The sequence below is a fragment of the Pteropus alecto genome, unplaced genomic scaffold, assembly GCF_000325575.1.
Source record: "Pteropus alecto unplaced genomic scaffold, ASM32557v1 scaffold189, whole genome shotgun sequence".
Classification (NCBI taxonomy): Eukaryota; Metazoa; Chordata; class Mammalia; order Chiroptera; family Pteropodidae; genus Pteropus; species Pteropus alecto.
In genome coordinates, this window is record NW_006442117.1 from 1,042,681 (window position 1) to 1,061,416 (window position 18,736).

At 56.1% G+C, this 18,736-nt stretch overlaps 1 protein-coding gene across 1 annotated transcript in view; it reads right to left on the reverse strand.

The window, feature by feature from the left end:
* SIPA1L2 (signal induced proliferation associated 1 like 2) overlaps positions 1-18,736 on the reverse strand; it is a 137,978-nt gene that overhangs the window by 41,262 nt on the left and 77,980 nt on the right. The window contains exons 8-12 of the mRNA XM_025039060.1: positions 17,010-17,192; positions 16,857-16,927; positions 13,067-13,230; positions 9,126-9,702; positions 6,298-6,572 (exon numbers count right to left, since the gene is read on the reverse strand). Coding sequence (XP_024894828.1) covers positions 6,298-6,572; positions 9,126-9,702; positions 13,067-13,230; positions 16,857-16,927; positions 17,010-17,192 — 1,270 coding nt within the window. The remainder of the gene's footprint in view (positions 1-6,297; positions 6,573-9,125; positions 9,703-13,066; positions 13,231-16,856; positions 16,928-17,009; positions 17,193-18,736) is intronic.

The following is an 18,736-nucleotide window of genomic DNA, read 5'->3' on the forward strand; positions in this document are numbered from 1 at the left end:
AGCTTCTGGCACGTTCTTCGGTTTGCCTGCCAGAGGGAGACACTCGGAGAGATAAGGCTGTGGGAGCACCTGCGTGGGAGGCGTCGACTTCCTCCCCACACAGTACCAACGAGCGCGATGAAAACTTGGCTTCAGGGTTAAAAATAAATAAAATTTCCTCGTCTAACCAGAACCTTTTGAGTCTAATCTCCCTTAACAGTCGTCATCCTCGAAGGCAAAGCAGGTGGAGGACGAGAAGGTCACAGAAACACCGCTTGTCTAACCAGAACCTTTTGAGTCTAATCTCCCTCAGCAGTCGTCATCCTCAAAGGCAAAGCAGGTGGAGGCCGAGAAGGTCACAGAAAATGAGCTGCTTAAGAACGAAACGCTGTGGAACCATTGGAGCGGCCAGCGGCCGGGCCCGAGGGCGCCGCTTCGCTCTGGGCGATGGCGCTGCCCGCCATCCTTCTGGACTCGGCGCCCGGGACCCCCGGGATGGCTCGTTCCTGCACGGGCCGCCCGTCACATGCGCGCTCTGCGGTCCGCCCTGCCCCCTGCCGCCTGAGGCGGGGTTTCCCACCGGCACCAGCGGGGGTCCCAGTCCACAGCCGCCACCACTCCCAGCTTCCAGCATGGCCGGCCCAGAGGTGGCGTCCACTCTGGGCTGCAGCTGACGGGCTGAGCCGCTGCCTGATGAGAAGCCTGCGCGCTGCACCCTCCGCTCCAAGGCCGCTCGCCCCCGCCCCAGGGCGCTTGGCTGGTCTCCACGCTCCTCCGCCCTGCGATTCCCCAGAACGTCTGAGGCAGGACGGAGGACAGCTCCCGGGACTGGCAGGACGTTCAGACGGTGGGAAAGGTGGCTCGGCTTGCCCAGGACAGGCTCACTCTGGAACAGGACCTGACTCTGAGCCCAGTGCCCTTTCCAAGACACTCGGCCACCTCCTTGGAATACCATCAAACGACAGTCCACGTGGCCCACGCACGCCACATTTTCTACTAGGGGCTAAAAACTCTTCGGAAACGAAGGCCGATGAGCCCCCTCGAATGAAGGACCTGCTTCCTTTCCATGACAAACTCTGGAGGGGACCCCTGCAGAGCCCCAGGGGCTGAAGCAATCACTGGCATTTTAACCATTTTAGTGTCTGCTATGCTAATAGCGTGCTAATAGCTAGAGACGCTTTCTGAATCATCCAACAAGGTGACAGGGGTAATTGATGCTCATGCGCTTGAATCACAAAATCTTTCTGTTGCATAAAAAATCAAAAGCTTCCAACAGCGACACGGTATGACTTACTGCAAAGGTTGGGGCAGTGTATCCGTGAAATAGGTACTATGTGAAACATTAATTCACTTTTCTATAAATTTTCTTGATTTACAGAAATAGAGACACCTAGACGATAGACGAAAAAGAGACAGCAGACCATAAACCCACCTTACCGAGCCCTCTGAGTGAGGACTTCAGTGAAAAGGTGTGTGTGACATGACACAGGAGGTGAGCCACCTGGACGGAGTCGGTCATCCGCTTCCGAACCCTTCCCCCCACAGCAGACACAGGTGGCCCGTGTCGGCCCCCTGCACATCTGGCACCCAGACCACACTTGACCCACAACAGAGGCTCAGAAAATTCTTCGTGAGGCCAAACACTTGCTTTTTTTCCTTAGAAAGCTCGAGACCACGAATACCATTTTACTGCATCGTACACGTCACAGGTAGACACGGAAGATGCTCAGCAGCTGATGCCTGACTTTTGACGACAGTATCTCCATCGGGAAGACGCCGTGGCACAGGGTGAGCCGTCAGGCGGGGACAGGTATCTGCCTACCCACCAGGCAGCTCGTGCTTTACCGTCACCCCCTGCCTTCCGGTAACCGCGTCGGTGACATGACAACATTCCAAACCGCAAAATGGCCTGGACGCTAAGATATGGATGATTAATTTCAGAGGGCGAGAGTGTTTTCCGCACCGAGAGACTCACTGTCGGGCTCCACGTTGTGGCTCGTTTGAGAAAACCACTCTGACACCGCGGAGCACGCAGGGCGAGCACGGCTCTTCGGGGCGCCACGCGGACAGACGCGAAGGAGCCACGAGCGGCAAGGTCGGGGCGGCCTTGCCCGGGTGAGGAGCCACAGCGCCGGCCCGGTTTCTGGCACAGGCCCGTTAAGAGCGAGGGAGGAAATGCGAGGCGGCCCGCCTAACGTTCGCGGTAATCCGACCTCCAGGAGCGACGGGAACGAAACGCTGCCTGGGAGGAACTCAGAATGGCGGGCGAGTCGCAGCCACGCTGAGGGCCTTACGCTCGGTATTTTTCTCAGGGCCCCTAAGACGACACCAGATGTAACTACTCTTTCTGATGCACGTGAAAAAGTCGGAACTCTGATCTAACACCGCCCCTCGGTCCCGATTTCACATCGACACCTGCACACGCACAGGTGCACGCACACGCCCGCCGCTAATCTGACGAAGGTGAGTTATCTTCACGTCCACGTACTAGGTCGACTGGTCAGCAACGGCCAGAGAAAGAGAAGACGAGGGCAGAAAGCTTCGATTTTCCAGAATGAGGAGAGAACCACAGTTTAGATTCATGACAACATGAGATAATTTCCGCTGTTCTGCATTATGTAGAAAAATATGTCATGTCAACAGAGTATGAAACGTGGCCCAGAACGGACGCACCCCAGCGAGACGCGTCGTCTCCATTTTGATTGGACGCGTTTACTGAATCGCTCGATTGCACAACGACTCACCCATCATTCCCACGAGTTATTTCCTTTACACCAGCCTCTTAAGTGGATGTGCTTTCCTTAAGGTGACGTTCACAGAGTGCCAATCACCTTTGGAGGCTGGGGGGTTGGGGCCACACCGCCCACCCAGAACCAAGGAAGAGCTCAGCCCGGTGGCTTGGCGGGTCCCCGGCACATCTGCGTCCAGACGGTCCCCAGGGAGACGGCCTCCTCCCTCGGAAGCTCGGCTCCACTTGAGGGGCGCTTTCCCGAACTGCCTCTCGCCACCCGGCCCCAGTCCTGCAAACCACCCCGGTCCAGTCCCGGCACGGGTCACCTCACGAGCATCCCTCCCCAAAGAGGTCCCTCCCGCCCGGAGTCCCCGGAACTACACACACACGCATGCATGCGCACACATGCACACATGCACCTGTGTGGGTGCACACACATGCACAAGTGTGCACACACACACGCACAGACGCACACACACGCACGCACATGCGCGCACACGCGCACGCACACACACGCACACGCACACGCGCACGCACACACGCACACGCACACACACACACGTCCATGCAAATGAATGTTCTCTTTTGCCCTCCCCTGACCAGCACCAAGAGCCAGTATGAGAGGCAGACGGGCAAGTTCACGGCACGGAGCCGGTTCAGCCAGAGGCCAGGCTGTGAATTCTGCTGGAGGACGGATGTGCTAAGCATCACTTAAAAGGTCTGTGTTTTAATTTTTCGAATGAGTTGAGGGCTACCTTCTTCCCCTTTAAGGTTTTCTTCCACGGTTTCTTAAAAGATCTAACAGTGAAGAAGGCTCAACTCGCTCAGCGCGCGGATGGACTTTGGAATGAGCATGCACGCAGGGGACACGGCCAGCCGCGTCGCCACAGCTGTGAGGAGCCGGGTGGGTGTGAGAGCCACCGGGGATCACTTCGTAAACCACAGCAAAGTCTCACCGGTGGACCGTACACCTGGAACCAGTAATCATAACAGAAAAGACCGTTCCCACTGGCATGGTGGTCTAAAGCCAAGGCCTGGGACTGTGGGGACAACTTCTCCTTCTGCCCAGAGTAGGCACTATGACCAGGGCACCCGGAGAGTCGCAGGCAGAACACGGATCCCAAACGGACAAAAATACGCACTTAAACATTGACAGATTCAAATTCACAGAAAACTGGAGGGCTGAATTGAAAGAATTTTCAGTGACACATGCTACGCTTCAAACCTCCACGACCCGGAGAAACGGGTGACAGGCACGCCAAGCTGCAGGCTTGCTAGCAGGCCAACGGCCACGTCTGATTCTGGCTAACGTTAAAATACACGAAACCGTCCTTCCGGATTAACGGAGGGAAAAACCTGTGCCTTCAGGGAATGACATTAAGGTGACTGCCAGGACACACGGGCAAAATCTCCAAATACCTCGACAGCTTCACAAGAGAATGTGCATTTAAAACAAAGAAAGAATTAATTATGCGCAGACCAAGGTGGTTTTTTACCGAACACGTCCTTGGGTAAAAAAAATAACAGTCAAAACTTTCAAACGCTAGATTTTATTTATGTGTTTTAGTTTAAAAAAAAAATTCGGTATTTCTTAGGAAATTCTATTCTTTCAAATCATGAGTTTTAAATACCAGACGTAACGATGACTAATGGTTTTGTTCACCAGATTTCGTAGAAGCTTCACGGATGCCAAAGCTAACACAGCAGAGCGATGCTACCGGACGGGAGAGCGTGGTACCACGCCGTCCCGTTCCGTGGTCGGAACCACCTCCGAGGGAGATGAAAGGACCGGGCCCTCGCCATGAGACTTACCAATCTCTAACTCTACCGCGAGAAGAAAGAAATCTTACTGTACGAAAAATTTCTAATGGCTGGCTTAAAATTTATTTTAAAAGACCTTCATTTACACAATAGTTTAGCTTCGAAGATCTAGAGGATTTGCTCCCTATGATTTCCAAGTCTCGTCTTTAGTAAAAAGTGTCTTTGACTTCTCTGCACTCATGCCACTATGTGCAGCTCGTGGGACTCTTAGGGAGCAAATGGATTTAAGGGGACAGAATCTGGCAGGGCAACAAGGGCACCTTGGCTATTTCCCGTGACACGCGGCTGCTGTCTCAGGCCTTTCGGCTCTTGAAACCTGTACCGTGAACCTACGGGAGAGAGAGTCGGGGCCACAGGAAGGCGGCAGGGAGCAAGGAGGCGACAACTCCCGGGAACAGACGTCCAGCGCCGCTGCTGTGCCCACTGCAGGCAGGTCGCAGGTCAGGGACGAGCTGTGCGCCTGGCAGCCGCTGCCACGTGGCTGACCAAATCTTAATTAAGTAATTAAAGTGAAAATGCGTCTCCTCAGTCGCACTAACTGCATTTCAAGTGTGCGCCACAGCTGCCTCGCGGCTCCGGTCACGGGCAGCACAGACGGGGGAGCCACCAACGCCGAAAGTGGCACTGCACAGGCGGTGTGAGAGGCTGAGAGGGGCAGCCGGGGACGCGGGGACATCGTCGGGCAGCACGGAAATCAGCTCGGAACCAGGCACAGCGATCTTGCTATCTTATCGAAAAATTCAAACGAATATCTGAAAGTTTGTTAACTAACATGTGTGGGGTGCTGATTCCGAAGGCGCTAAGTGCTTTACGTACGTCACCTACTTAATCCTCATTAAGGACAGCGGGAGGTAGGTGGTGGTGTGACCCCCAGCTGCCGCTAGAGAGTGAGGCTCAGAGCACGTGGGCCCCCAGACCGCACGGGCTCACTTCGGCCCGAGGCCCGAGGCCGGGCTGCGGCTGCTGGCGGGAGTTCCTTGGGACGGAGGAGAGCCTGTCCCAGCCTCGCCGGCCACACGCCCTGCAGCACGCGGCGGCCACGGTCGGGCAGTGGCTCGATCCTAACTACATTCTCCCTCCTGTCGGCCCAATGTCTCCTACTGCTGAGCGCGAACCTTTTCTGTGAACCGTGGAGCCGTGGCACTTCCTGACGCCCTTCCCAGCCCTGCTCTTGACCCTGCCCTTGACCCTGCCCTTGACCCTGCCCCCTGCTCCGCCCCCCAACCCTGCCCGTCTGTGTTTCTCACGCGGCTTTTCAGAATGCCCCAAACCAGGTCAGCCAGCAGGGCACAGCTGCGGGCCCGCATTCCTTCAGACACGTGCATGCTCGTCTTTTAAATGTCCCATTGGCCACCGCCGGCTTTGGCGTGGGACGGCGGCTGGCGCCGCACAGAAGGGAACCGAGCTTGCGGAAGGCCGGGGTGTGGCGGAGACACTGCCCTTCGGACAGGAGTCCCGTGGGGCCAGGTGAGCCGAGCAGCTGCCCTTCCTCGCAGCGTGACACGTGCTTGTCCTCGGCCACGCTGTGTGCTCCGGTGGCCAGTGTCCCACTAAACTGCTCAGGAAATCACGAGTTACCACGTGTCATACACTAAGAACCTTCCAGAGCTCTTTTTAAATTGCTCTGACGGTAACGCCCAAACGACGTGGGTTGGATGCCCTTGGCTGCCCTTCCCGAGGACCCCGCAGGACAGGTGACAGGTGAAACGGCGCCCGCCACGGAGGCCAAGGAGGAGCGAGCATGCCCAGGGCCCACCGCGCCTTACCTCCGGGGTGAGCCGTCGTCGTGGGGCTGGATGATGACCACCTTGACGGTCACGGACGTCCGGAGCAAGTCGATCATCTGCTCGTGGGTCAGCGTGGCCACGGCCACTTTGCAGATCTCCACGAGGCGGCTGCCCTGGCGAAGGCCGGCCTTCCAGGCAAAGCCGAAAGGCTCCACGTCGGCCACGATGCCCTCGAAATTCACGTGGAAGCCCAGCTGGCCCAGCCCGTTCCTCCGCAGTGTGACTTCCACCGTCTCGCAGCCCCTCGTCACGATCTGGGGGGACAGGAGGCGGTCAGCAGCACACACGCAGGCCTCCGTGTCCCTGCCCTTCCCTCCACCGCCCTGGTGACAAGGACACGTCGATCCAGAGTCTGCTGTAATGGACCACAGCATCAGCCGCACAGGAAATAACAGGAGCGAGACAAGGCTTCGCTCCTCAAAGACCGATGCATTTTTCTTAGAAGCCGCGGCCCGCAGTTGGGGAGCTTCAGGCCGGTTCCAACGATTCTACCTCGTCTGTATGTCAACTGACTCGATTCGGAAGCACGTCAGTCCCACGGTCCCAGACGGGCCGCAGCCACGGAGAGATGGCGACGGCGTGTCCGAAACCATCGCGAGTCCCGCCCGTCAAACATTAAAACCTACCAGACGACCTCGCCAACCTCAAAATGGCCCAAAGCACTTCCCAGGTGGCACTTAGCGACCTGCCCCCAGGCTGGGTGGCAGCGGGGGTCAGAATGGCAGGGAGCGCGTAACTGCTCTCTGTGAACGGAACTACTAAAAACTGTTGAAAAAGCTCTTTTGCGACGTGTACAACCTGAATGAAGTTTCCCATCACTTTTCCAGTTTGCTTCGACGAAGCTCCCAGCCACAGACACACGATCGGGCCCCGCCTTCTCTGCAGCCTCGTGCCACATCCAGTGAGTCCCGCACCCGCGTCCCAGACGGAAGCGAAGCACAAACTTTCCCAGACTCCTCCACGTTCTGTCCCTTCTGCTGCACCCTCCAGCCGCCTGAAGCCCCCCCCACTTTTGTATTTTGCTATTTCTTGCTTCTTAACATTGGCCAAGGCTGAAGGATCCTGTTCTCCATTTATCTGGAGTTCCTCACATTCTCACATGGACTCGGCCCCCTCCCCATGTGCCCAGGGCTGGCCGCATCGCTGGGGAAGCTGGGTACAAAGTGAAAACACAGGGCCCCTCGCCAGAGGCCACTCGGAATCCGAGACAGACACAGCGGAGCACGCGGCCAGGCACGAGCCCCTCCGACAGTGACCACGCAGGCTGCACGCCCGGGAAGCTGGCCTGCTGCCCCTCGGGGCGGAAGCTCTCGCCCTTCCTGTGTCTTCACCGGCATGACCGACCCCTTTCAGCCACCGCCTGCCACCGCGGGCTGCACCCTGAGCTCCGCCAAGCGGCGCGCCCACCAGCTCCAGCCGACCGGTCGCTCCACGGCTCCCACCCTGCGCCACCCGGACGTTCCCGGCCCTCAACGTCTCCAGCTGCGAGTCACCCACGACACAGAACACAGCTCCTCAAATCCATTCCAGCCATCGGGCACCTCCGTCACGCCGAGGAAAGAGACAGGACGGGGTCCACGGGCAGCGGACGTGTGAGAGCCTGTGAGCGTGCGTTTTGGTGGCGGCGACGTGGCATCTGTGCCGTGTTCTCAGCACGGGGCACGGTGGCCCAGCGGCTCTCCTAGAAGGACTCTATGCATCAACAGCCCTGGAAGCGCTGAGCCCCCACGGTCCCCAGATGACGCCATTCTCCAGACGCACGGACTAGTCAGACACCCGGTCACCCCGCCCTGCGTGCACGCAGCCAGCAGCGCCGCTGAGCGCGCCGAGGCCCCTTCCCGCCAGCGCGTCCGTGAGCAGTGGCATGACGCCGCCAGGGCCAGCGGGCTTGGACCTGACCGCAAGCCTCCCAGACGTGTTTTGAGGTTTCTATTGGGTGGGAGGAAAGAAGCAGGAAATGGGTATGATTTCTCCTTTTTTCATGACCCATAGTTAATGGAATCATTTCTAACTAATGAAACATACATCCCTTGGGGAAGATTTACACGTGAGAAATTCTTTTGTCAAAGCGTGTTTTGTTCTTATATTTGATTTATTCCTGTAACTATTGTATACACTCAAACTAAAACTTACATTTTCCTTTGTTGAAACTAGAAGCAGAAATACAACCGTTAAACATCAATTACGGGTTTAGTACTAGAGATAAAATTAGAAAATATCTTTATGAGTTTTTGTGCATGTGTCTCACTTAATGGGTGATTCTAGTGAAACCTCCTCAAGAACCACCTCTTCTGTGGCCGGAAGATTAATAACACATTACATCCCGCGGATGAAACAAACACGCACGCTGTACGAACACGCAGAGCTCGAGCTGCAAGGGACGCGCTCGTCCACCACCCAGCAGCAGTCTGTGCCCGCCGAGCCCCCCCGGAAGGTGCCGACCTGCAGTCCCTGCAGACGGCCATGACCTCTAGCCAACTCTCTTGTTCTTCCTTCAAATACTATAAAAGCACATCCCGCGCTCCCCTTGGAAAGTTGGCCTCACTTTTCCCTCCCCGTCGATTTGTACCGGCCGCTTCCCCAGCACTGGTGAGCTCGGCAGTGACACAGCTCTGTGTCCGCACGCAACAGCCCCTTGCTCCCCAGGCGACGCCTCTGGAGCGGGGGCCGCAGTGTGCCTGGGACGTCCGCACGCAACAGCCCCTTGCTCCCCAGGCGCCGAGACCCTGGTGACGCCTCTGGAGCGGGGGCCGCAGTGTGCCTGGGGCCGCAGACCGGGGTGGCGGGACGCACGCAGCCGCACTTACCCCCAGGCGCTGGACGATCTCCCTGACGTCTTCGGCACAGCTGTCGGCCGAGGACAGGAGGACACACTCGCCCCTCTCGTAGAACACCTTGATGCTCGTCAGCCCGGAGGTCCACCCGATGACGTCCCTGCAGGAACAGTTAAAGACCACGTTCTTGGCGTCCTTTTCGACCAGCATGATGAACTCGTTGGAGATCCCCAGCAGACACTGGATGTCGGCCGACTGGCTGAAGTCGCGTGCCAGCACGGGCCACGTGACCGCCCCCGCGCTGAACAGGTGGGCGTCACTCCGCGGCCTGACCTTCTCTTTCCTCTTCGCGCCCAGCGTAATGAAGCTGAACTTGGCGGAGGCGTCCACCGTGGCGGTCGTGACGAAGTTCTCCGCCAGATCTTTCAGATACTCTTGCCGGGTCCGAGTGGCCATGGCCCGGAACTTCTCCGATTTGTGGGCTGCGTTTTCTGCATTGATTACTTTGGCTAAAAGGAAGTCCCGAAACACCGCCGACTTTGGAAAAGTTACGCCTTTGGGAATCGGTGGACCAAACGGTGGCACATCTTTTGATCTAGAAACTCCAACGCTGAGGAAGAAAAGAGAAACAAGATGAGCTGTGACGCGCGCGGCAATATTTACCTTCAGAAATCTGCACGCCCCCTACTCTCCCCTTAGCCGTCGACTTAGCAGCTTCCTGTCACCTGACTTCTGGACGCCGGGTTTTCGTTTGCTTGTTTGTATTTAAGGAAAACTTCTCACACTGAGTGGGTGCTGGGGGTGTCAGGGGCTGAGTCATGTCTCTCAAAATTTGTTACGTTGAAGCCCTAAGCCCAGCAGCTGGGAAAGTGACTGTGTTTGGAGACACGGTCTTCGGAGTGATGATTATGTCAAAATGAGGACATCAGCGTGGCCCAAATCCAGTCTGACTAGGGTCCTTATAAAAGGGGATCCAGATGCACGGAGACCCCAGGGGCGCACTGCACAGAGGAAGGGACACGTGAGGACATAGGGAGACGGCGGCCACCTGCAAGCTGAGGACAGAGGCCGCAGGAAAGCCCAAACCTGCCGACACCTCCATCCTGGATTCCAGACTGTGGGGAATAAATGTCTGTTCTTTCAACCCCCGTGTGCGGTGCTTTGTCACGGCCACCAAGCGAAGGCGGGGGGCAGTGGGTCCACAGCTGAGCGGATACAGAGTTTCAGACGGCGCCCGCTGGACCTCCAGCTCTGTAGCTGGTGACACTTCTGACAGAGTGAGCTCAGCCCCGGTGGCTGGCTGGGATTCCGCTGGTACCAGACACGTGACCGTATCTGTAGCGTCAGGACTTGTAAGTGTCTCTTTCTCAAGGAAATACTCACTCGATCGCATTTTGAAAATCTAAACGAAGGTTTTCTGGGAGTAGTTTTAAGAGATTCCAGGGATCGAAAGACTCAGACGCACAGTGACAGTAACAAACGTATCGAGACCAACGATGTTCGGATAAGAGCAACTGAACGAGTTAATTAACAAAGCAACAAGCAGAACACGAACGAGCGAGCGAGCGAGCGAGCGAGTCCACGGCACCCACGCCGGGCGGCTGCTCCGGACCGAGGCTGGGCACTGGCGCCACATCTGCCCAGGCCCGTCTCGTCCATGTCGGGACAGGAGGCCCGAGAGGCGTCGTGTTCGTCACTGCACAAAACCCCGAGAGAGCTGAACGAGGCATGAAGACGTCTGTCCGAACCTGTTCTGACGGGTGTGACTTCCTCCTCTGGCATGTGGCTGGTTAGACCAAAACGACCACAGTCCCCAACGCCTCCCGCAGCTGAGCTCATCACTTTGGGACCAGCGGCAAGGTGACGACTGCAGGGGGCCCGGCGGGCACGGGGCGGGGAGAAGGGCCGCCTCCCGTCAGGACAGGACACCGAGCTCGCCCGCGCCTCCGGGGTGCAGAGACCAAAGGGTGCTGTGCGGGACTTGACTCAAGTCCTAGAGGAAGGGCCTAAGAACCTTCCAGACAGAGGAGGAATCGCTGTGTCCTCGTGGGCTAAGGCCCGGGTGCCGTCCCATAGCTGCCCGTCTGGACTATGGTTGATCTGGCTGCCCCTGCTGCCCCTCAGCCCCGACCCAGCTCACGGCCTCTCCGCGCACCGAGGCCGGCCTCCCAACGCCGGTGACCAGGCCGTGACCGTGTCTCCCAACGCCGGGCGTGACGCGTGGTGACCAGGCCGTGACCGTGTCTCCGAACCTGGCTTGCACATCCAGGGATGAGCGCAGACCCCCGGGGCCTTCCGCCCACAGGATACTGAGGGGGCCCGAGGCACAGTTCCCCTCCCGCACGCAGCTGTGCCTCCCCAGCCTGCGTGCACTCAAGCCGAAGTGTCGGGGAGCCTTCTACTCCGACGTGCTCCCGGCAGTCCTCCCTGCTGGGCTCCGCCGGCGTGGAAGGAGGCGTCTTCAACGGGCGATTCTTTCTGCCCCAAATAAGATCTGTATCTATATCAAAACTGGTTTCAAAAACATCCCTCCCTAGTAATTAAAACCAGAGAACCTGAAATAAAAATAGATTTTTTTGTGCTAATCAACCCTCTAGTGATTTAAGCGTAAACTGAAGATAGTAATTTTTATTTGACCTAAAAAAAAAAGCAACTAATCAAATCGAATACGATACAGCCCTAGGCTTACGTTTCCAATTCCTGAGGTTCCCGGGAAGGTTCATTTAAGATTATCCTTCAAATTACCACTGGTCGGGTGAAGTCTCAGAAGAGTGAGTCGATTTACCGTGCGTGGACCAACACCATCTGTCTCAGCGTGACATTTATACAGAATAGGCACTATGCTCTTTTTGACGTGGTACTGTGAGGTAGTTCTGGGCATTCAGGCCCCTGGTCTTTAACTCAGGCGTGTGTCAGAGTCACAATGGGAGGAAGCCCAGGAAGGCCAGGTGGAGCCCAGGCCTGCTGTGTCACGTCGCCCGACGGGGCAGAGGCTGGCCACGTCCGGCAAGCCGACCAGGGCAGCGTTCGGGCTAAGACGCCGGCTCCCAGACTGCTCTTTCAGGACGCGCTGGGCATGTGGCGGGGGCGTCGGCTGTCACATCTGACACACGGACTTGTTTCTCTGCCTTCGGGGGAGGCCCTGCAGTGTGCACGGGCGCCTCTCACACCGTCTCACGCCCACACTCGTGTGCCCCGCCTCGGCCCTGTCGGCAGAAAACTTAACGTGGCAACGACCACGTTAAGATGATCGAGATACACTATGACGCACGCCGAGGCCTCGAACGGGCGTTCTGCGTGATTCCCGCTATTTGTTCTTCGTAAGTACACACTGAGGTCGGTGCTATTACCCTCGTGTTTAAGAGGAGGAATCAAAGCCTCCGAAAAATAAAATCATTCACGCACAGCACCGCGCTGGGCCGGGGCTGGGCGCCGCCTCCCACCGCCTGACCTCCCGAGGCAGCTATTCCCTGAGAAAGAGCTGCTCTTTCTTGGGAGTCGAGATGGACAGCGGGCCTGTCAGGCGCAGTCTTGGGCATCCGAGGCGCACGGATGGCCTCCTGGAACGACCAGAGCGAACGTCAAGTGCTTATTCCGGCCGCCCGGCCGCGCTGAGCCTTGCCAAGCGTTTGGATGAGAAGCAGTTTTAGCGCCGCAGAAATTACTTCTGCTGAAGAACAGCCACGCGGTCCACGTCCGAGGCTGTAACCATTAAATTATGGCTCTGGCAGGGGCCGGAGGAGGTTTTTAAGGGGAAAATAGAAGGAAAGTATCATTTGTGATTTTCGAATGGCTAAGTATTTCGCTTTTCCAAAAAAGGGAAGAAGGCAATTATTTCTTACAGAAAGTACCTGGGTGAAGACAGTGGGAAGTATAATTAGAAAAAGAGGGCTGATTATGGGGTTAGAGACGAGAACTGGAAAACCGAACTGTTTGGGACAAACAGCCTTGGCCCGGGAGGGCGAGCGCCTCACCTGTAACACACGTTCTCAGTGCAGGGGCCGTGCGCCCTGACAACGACGAAGACGTGCTGGAAGTGGGACCGGATGCTCCGGGGGGTGAAGGGGCGCGCCCCGGGCTCCTGGAAGACGATGGTCACGATGTCGTTCCCGATGTGTCGCTTCCGCAGGAGCTGCGGTCAGGGAAGGGGGACACAGGTGTGGTTACAGGCGGGGCCACGACGCGGACGCGCACAGTCCCCGCGTCCCCGAGTCCACAGAAGCTGCTGGGGAAGGCAGGCTCTTCTCTGAGGCCGGTGCCCCTGGGCGTGGCACAGGACGAGCCAGCGGGCGGCCTCCGGGGGCCCTGGGAAGAGAGCCTAATTGCCTAGGGTCACCTCCCGCCTCCTCTTCGTCTGCCCACCCGAAAGTGACAGCACATCAGGGCTCAAAGTGCGTTCCGGGACTTCGCAGTTCAAGCTCTGTAACTTGAAGGGACACAGAGTCCGGGAGAGGGCGCCACGCGCCGAGAAGGCCCGCACCGCTGGCCGTGGGCCCTGCGCTCCCGCAGAAACGGGCCTCTCCCCGGCGGAAATAGTAAGGCTGTTATTTTGGTGGCCAATCCATTGAAGGTAATTCACTGAAATTTGGTATTTTAAATGCGATTCAGAAACACAGAATTCCGTCGGACTAACAGCTGGAAAACGTGACAGTATGTAATCTTATAAGTTCCCAACGTGGCGGGCAGTAGCATTTTAACAACACCTTTACTTCCCCGTTCCTTCTGCCCAGAGTGCCCCCGACACCCCAGTTTCTCCTTTACTTCCCCGTTCCTTCTTCCCAGAGTGCCCCCGACACCCCAGTTTCTCCTAGATGACGCAGGCTTTGCCTAGATACCGCCTCGCAGAACAGATGGCCCCGGGCAGGCGCAGGCTGGCGCCCCGCCTGCACGCCCGGGGCTAGGTCCATTCCGCAGGCTGCGCTGTCCTCAAACTGGTTCGCTTCTCCTGCATCGGGCATGGCCTTCGTGCGGGCAGGGCATGTGTCTCAGTGACTTTGATGTTCTAGTTTCCAATGACCTGCCCGGGACATAGCGGCCACCCAATATGCATGCGCTACATGGACAGAAATATATATAGCTACATAACGCTGTGCAACGAAATCGTGACCACCTCTGAATACAGCCGATAAATCCACACCCGGAGCGCTCGGTGCGTCTACGCGAGCACAGACGCTCGCGGAGGGTGCGATGTGGAGTTTTGACACAATCGTCCTGGGATGAGGGGGTGATGTCACTGCGGGATTGGAATAACTCGGGCAGTGAACCTCTCTGTACTAGCAATAACCAAGACGAGAAGCTTGCTTTTAAAGTTATTTGGCACCTACTGGAACACACTTTCCTGGCAAGCGCACTAGGTCCAACTGTTAAAACCTTTTAAATCCAGATGCAAAAAGGATTTCATTGTCGGGCCCCTGACGTGTGATTTAGCACAATAAAAGGCCTGGGAAAATGGGAACGAGTTGGCTTTTCCTAGCTGAACTGCTGATTCATATGTTGGAAATTCCTATGTAACGCCCCCTGGTTAGAGTCATAAACACATGAAAATCATCTTCCCGTCAGTGAAGTTTTGAAACCTATGTGAACATATATTAATACAAACCCCATGAGTCATCTGCAGTTTTAAAAGCGTTTGCTAGATATTTAAGTAAAGTGTGTCACTTTAGATGCAAGTAAAAAATCGGGAACAAACTATTTATTTACTCACTGCAGTGGTCACAGGTGTGAACCACGATAAACAGCCATGCACAGAAAGGAAAACAAACAGAGATTAGTGCCTAAGACTAATGTCAACAGACAGGCGGAAAATCGGCCTGGGCTACGATATTCTTCCATTATTTTCCCAATAACTGAAATCCCTGATTCCTCTGCACTGTAAGAGGACATAAAACATTCAGGAACAAAAGAAAAATCCCTAAAATGCCTAACATCGTGTTCGACGCATTTGGTGGACACGGAACACAACCGCTTCCACCGTACTTGACTCACCACCCCTGAAACGCAGGAATTCTCGGATTGAGGCCACGGTGGCCACTTGTGGGCCCTGCAGCCACCCGGCCCCCGTGGCAGCCACGTGGACTGACCAGCCGGGGCTCCGTTTCTGTGGCCGCTGGGGCAGCAGGCTGGGCAGCTCCGCCCGGCACCCCCTTTCTCCGGAGGGGAGATGGGCCACATCTACAGGAACTCGCCCGGGACCGCAAAAGCACATGTTAAAGGCCACTTGGAGGCTCGTCGCCCTGACGACAGGTCAACCCGCACGCGCTTCCTGAGCAGATCCTTTCGCTTTGTGAACGGGGCCCGAATGTGTGACAAAGTCCGGTTAGTTGAACCACGGTCACAAAATGCACTTTGTAGAAGAAATAAAGTGTGTGGGGGTGGGGGAGGGGAGCAAGGAGATTCATTTCTAAGAAGAGAAAAAGCAAAAGCTCTTTGTAGGAGAAAAAAAATAAGAAAAATTAACACCTCGTCCATTAAGGGGATGCTTGGATTTCAGTGGGGACTGAAGAAACAAACTAACATCTGGAAAGTTAACAGAAACGCCGTTCACCGTTTGCTAAGACCTCATCAAACGTTACGGAACCTAAGCAATTTCTGTGACTTCTGTTTAAAGGAAAGCCTTTTCTTGAGCGGTTAGCTGTGTTTTTCCGAGTGGTCAGTGAAAGCATGGACGATCAGTGGACGTGGGAGGGGAAAGGGTGCGGGCCGTAAGCGAACGCAGCCCAGCAACCTGGAGCGGGGCCCTGGTCGGCGCCACCTGGCGCCACGGGCTCTGCCATCGAGGGGGACAGCGAGGGCAAACGGGCAGAGACGAGCTCTCGTTATGACGAGGAACGTGGAATGTGCTTCTTCGCCATCTCCACGGCAAAGGGCAGCGATCCACAGACACGACAGCCTCTGGGTTTGTTCTCAACTCCTCAGACAGACGTCAGGGCGTCACAGGACCAGCTGCAACGTGGGGCGACGATCGAAAGCGAGTGAAAGCAAGAGGCTGGTGAGCGGCCACGCCCGGGTCCAAACAGCACGAAGGCGAACCGGGCAGATCTACGGGCCTCTGCGCAGTCTGTGTCAAAAAATCTTTTCTAAACTTAGCAAGGTAGAAAGAGCAGCCCGCACCTCATTCTGGAGCGGAGGGCGAGCAGCCTGCACGCATGAAAGAGATGTGCCAGAGATGAGGCCACAGGTTCCCACGGGTCAGAGGAGGGAGCAATTAACATGAAACTGGAGAAGACTAAAGCTCCAGAGTTGTTTGTCTTAAGAAGCAAATACATGAAAATTAGCATGATTTCAAAGTCAAAACCGCATCATTTAATGATTACAAATGCTGAAACTCAGAGATGCTCAGAACTGAGCAAAAAATTAAATGCATCCCCATGAAAATTTTTATACAACCAATGTAAAATATTTAAAATACTTAATATCAGATACTATCCAAAATGTAAAATATTTTGCCAAAAAACAAGGGTAAATGTACATATTAAGCAAGGCTGAATATTTTGCAAACGGAGAGATAAAATAAACCCAGATGTAAACTTTCGATAAGTTAACAAAGCGAGGATAGGAACGAGATCGTGAAGCCACAGAGTTTTTCTTCTGACAAGGGGCAACACCGAACCTTATTCTAAGCAGTGAGCTTTATTAACGGGTGTGAGTGCTCATTCCTATTTAGGGCCTGGGAGTAAAGCGCCTCGCGGAAAGCCGAACGAGCATTTCATTCTTCCTGAATGGTCCACACTGCAGGTGAGCCCGGTGCCATCAGGACCTGCTCACCAGGCACTCACGGAGAGTGGGGAGAAGGGCTCCCAGCCGCTCGGACCTCACGAGCTGCGTCTCCACCACCTCTGTGGATGGCAGGCCGTCAGGGGCTAAGGCTGCAGCTGCTCGGGGCCTGGCCTGAGCGGCCTGACCGCTTCGGGACCTCACGGCTCCATCCCCGCTCTGAGCCCAGCAGCTCTGACTCATCAAAACCGCGCTCACTGCGTATCAGGCACCGGGCCACCTCTGCCTGCTTCACGTTCTGAGTTTGAAAGGAAGGTTTCTCGGCCAAAGCAAAGTCTGAAGCTGTGTTCAGTCCCCTGAGAGCACCCGTGACTGCTTCACGAAGACCTGCCCAGTGGGGGACCGAGGGGGCGCACAGGGGACGGCTCTGGGGCAGGGGACCGACTGCCAGACAGGCCCAGAGACCTGTGGGACGCCGGGCTCTGTGACCACTCCTGTGAGGGCACGGCTGCCCCCTCAGTGAGGCATCCCGAGGACCACCCTCCTCTGCCCGGCGAGCGAGCGCTCTGAGGACTTAACGCGACCTGGAATCAGCCTCTAGCCTGATTTATCACAAGAACAGACACAAGAAATTATATCTGATGTGGACGAGTCGCGACCAGTTTGACCATCACAGACAGCATGGTGCTAATTGGCCGACGTGGCAGGCACAATTCACACGGGGGCGGGTAACTTTGCTAAGTTCCGCGGACTCAAAATGCAGCATGAACCCAGCTGGTCACGTCTGACATCTACAGCCTTAGTATTAGAGTAAGTTGCGGGCCTGGGAGAGGTGGGTGAGGGAGAGAGAAAGAGCTGGAAGAACCCAGAACAAATCTGGCACATGCACACCCCCGGGCTGCACGGTGGCATCATCTATCTATTTTAAGTGCTTTATATGGATTAACTCATCTAATTCTACCTACTACCCAAGGAAGGTTTAATAATTCATTCGACCAGTGTTTACGGACTGCTGACCAAGCTTTGGGGGCCATTCTAGGTGCACAGGGACCTCTCCCTGAAGAAAAGAGACAGAACTCTGTCTTCAGGGATACAGGACACTAAAGCACATAAAACGTGGCGCAAGGTCGCAAAGCTAGCAGCCGGGATCCCAGTCCGGGATGCGTGGCCCCAGAATCCTTGCTAACAACTACGACCTTCTGCAGAAGCTTTTTGTCAACCCACAAGGAGGAAGCCTCAAAGAAGAACCTAGAACCACAGAATTCTAACACCGAGAGGAAGATGCTGTGTGTCATCTAGTCCAGCACGCTCATGCGTACCACGTCTCCCCACTTACCACGGAAGGCACCCCGAACACAGCATTCCCTCCCTGAGCCCGTGTGCTACCCCAGGACCCTGCTCAGCCCAGCACCCCGAGCAGCCACGCTTGGCCATCCAGACCATGTCCTCACTGGAGAATGACCACATTTCTTGAGACTAAGAAGCTCACCCAAGGCCACAAGGCAAGTGACTGACTGCAATGAATTCAGAATGCAAGTCTCCCAGGTCACCCCCTAAATGCCATCGACCCCCTAGAACTAAATTGTGCCATGGCTGAGTTTGAGATCCTTTCTTACAGCGTTTCCTACGAAGAAGTCACCTACCCATGTGCGGAAACCCGAGTTCGGGTTGCAGGGTGGCTTTTTGTCATTAGCACGGCTGACCCTGGTTACCCGAGTCTGCCTAGCACGCGACGCGGGAGCGTGGAAGCGTTTCCAGGTCTTCCAAGGAAAAGCTGCGGTACCGCGTGTGCTCACGCCCTGTACAGCCCGAACCCTCCCAAATGACTGGAGTCAGAGCTCGTTAACGCCTCCCCAGGAAAAAGCCCAGCGACTCCTGGCAAGTTCCCCGCGGCTGCCACCCCGGGGCCTGGCCCGGGCTGTGAGGGTGGC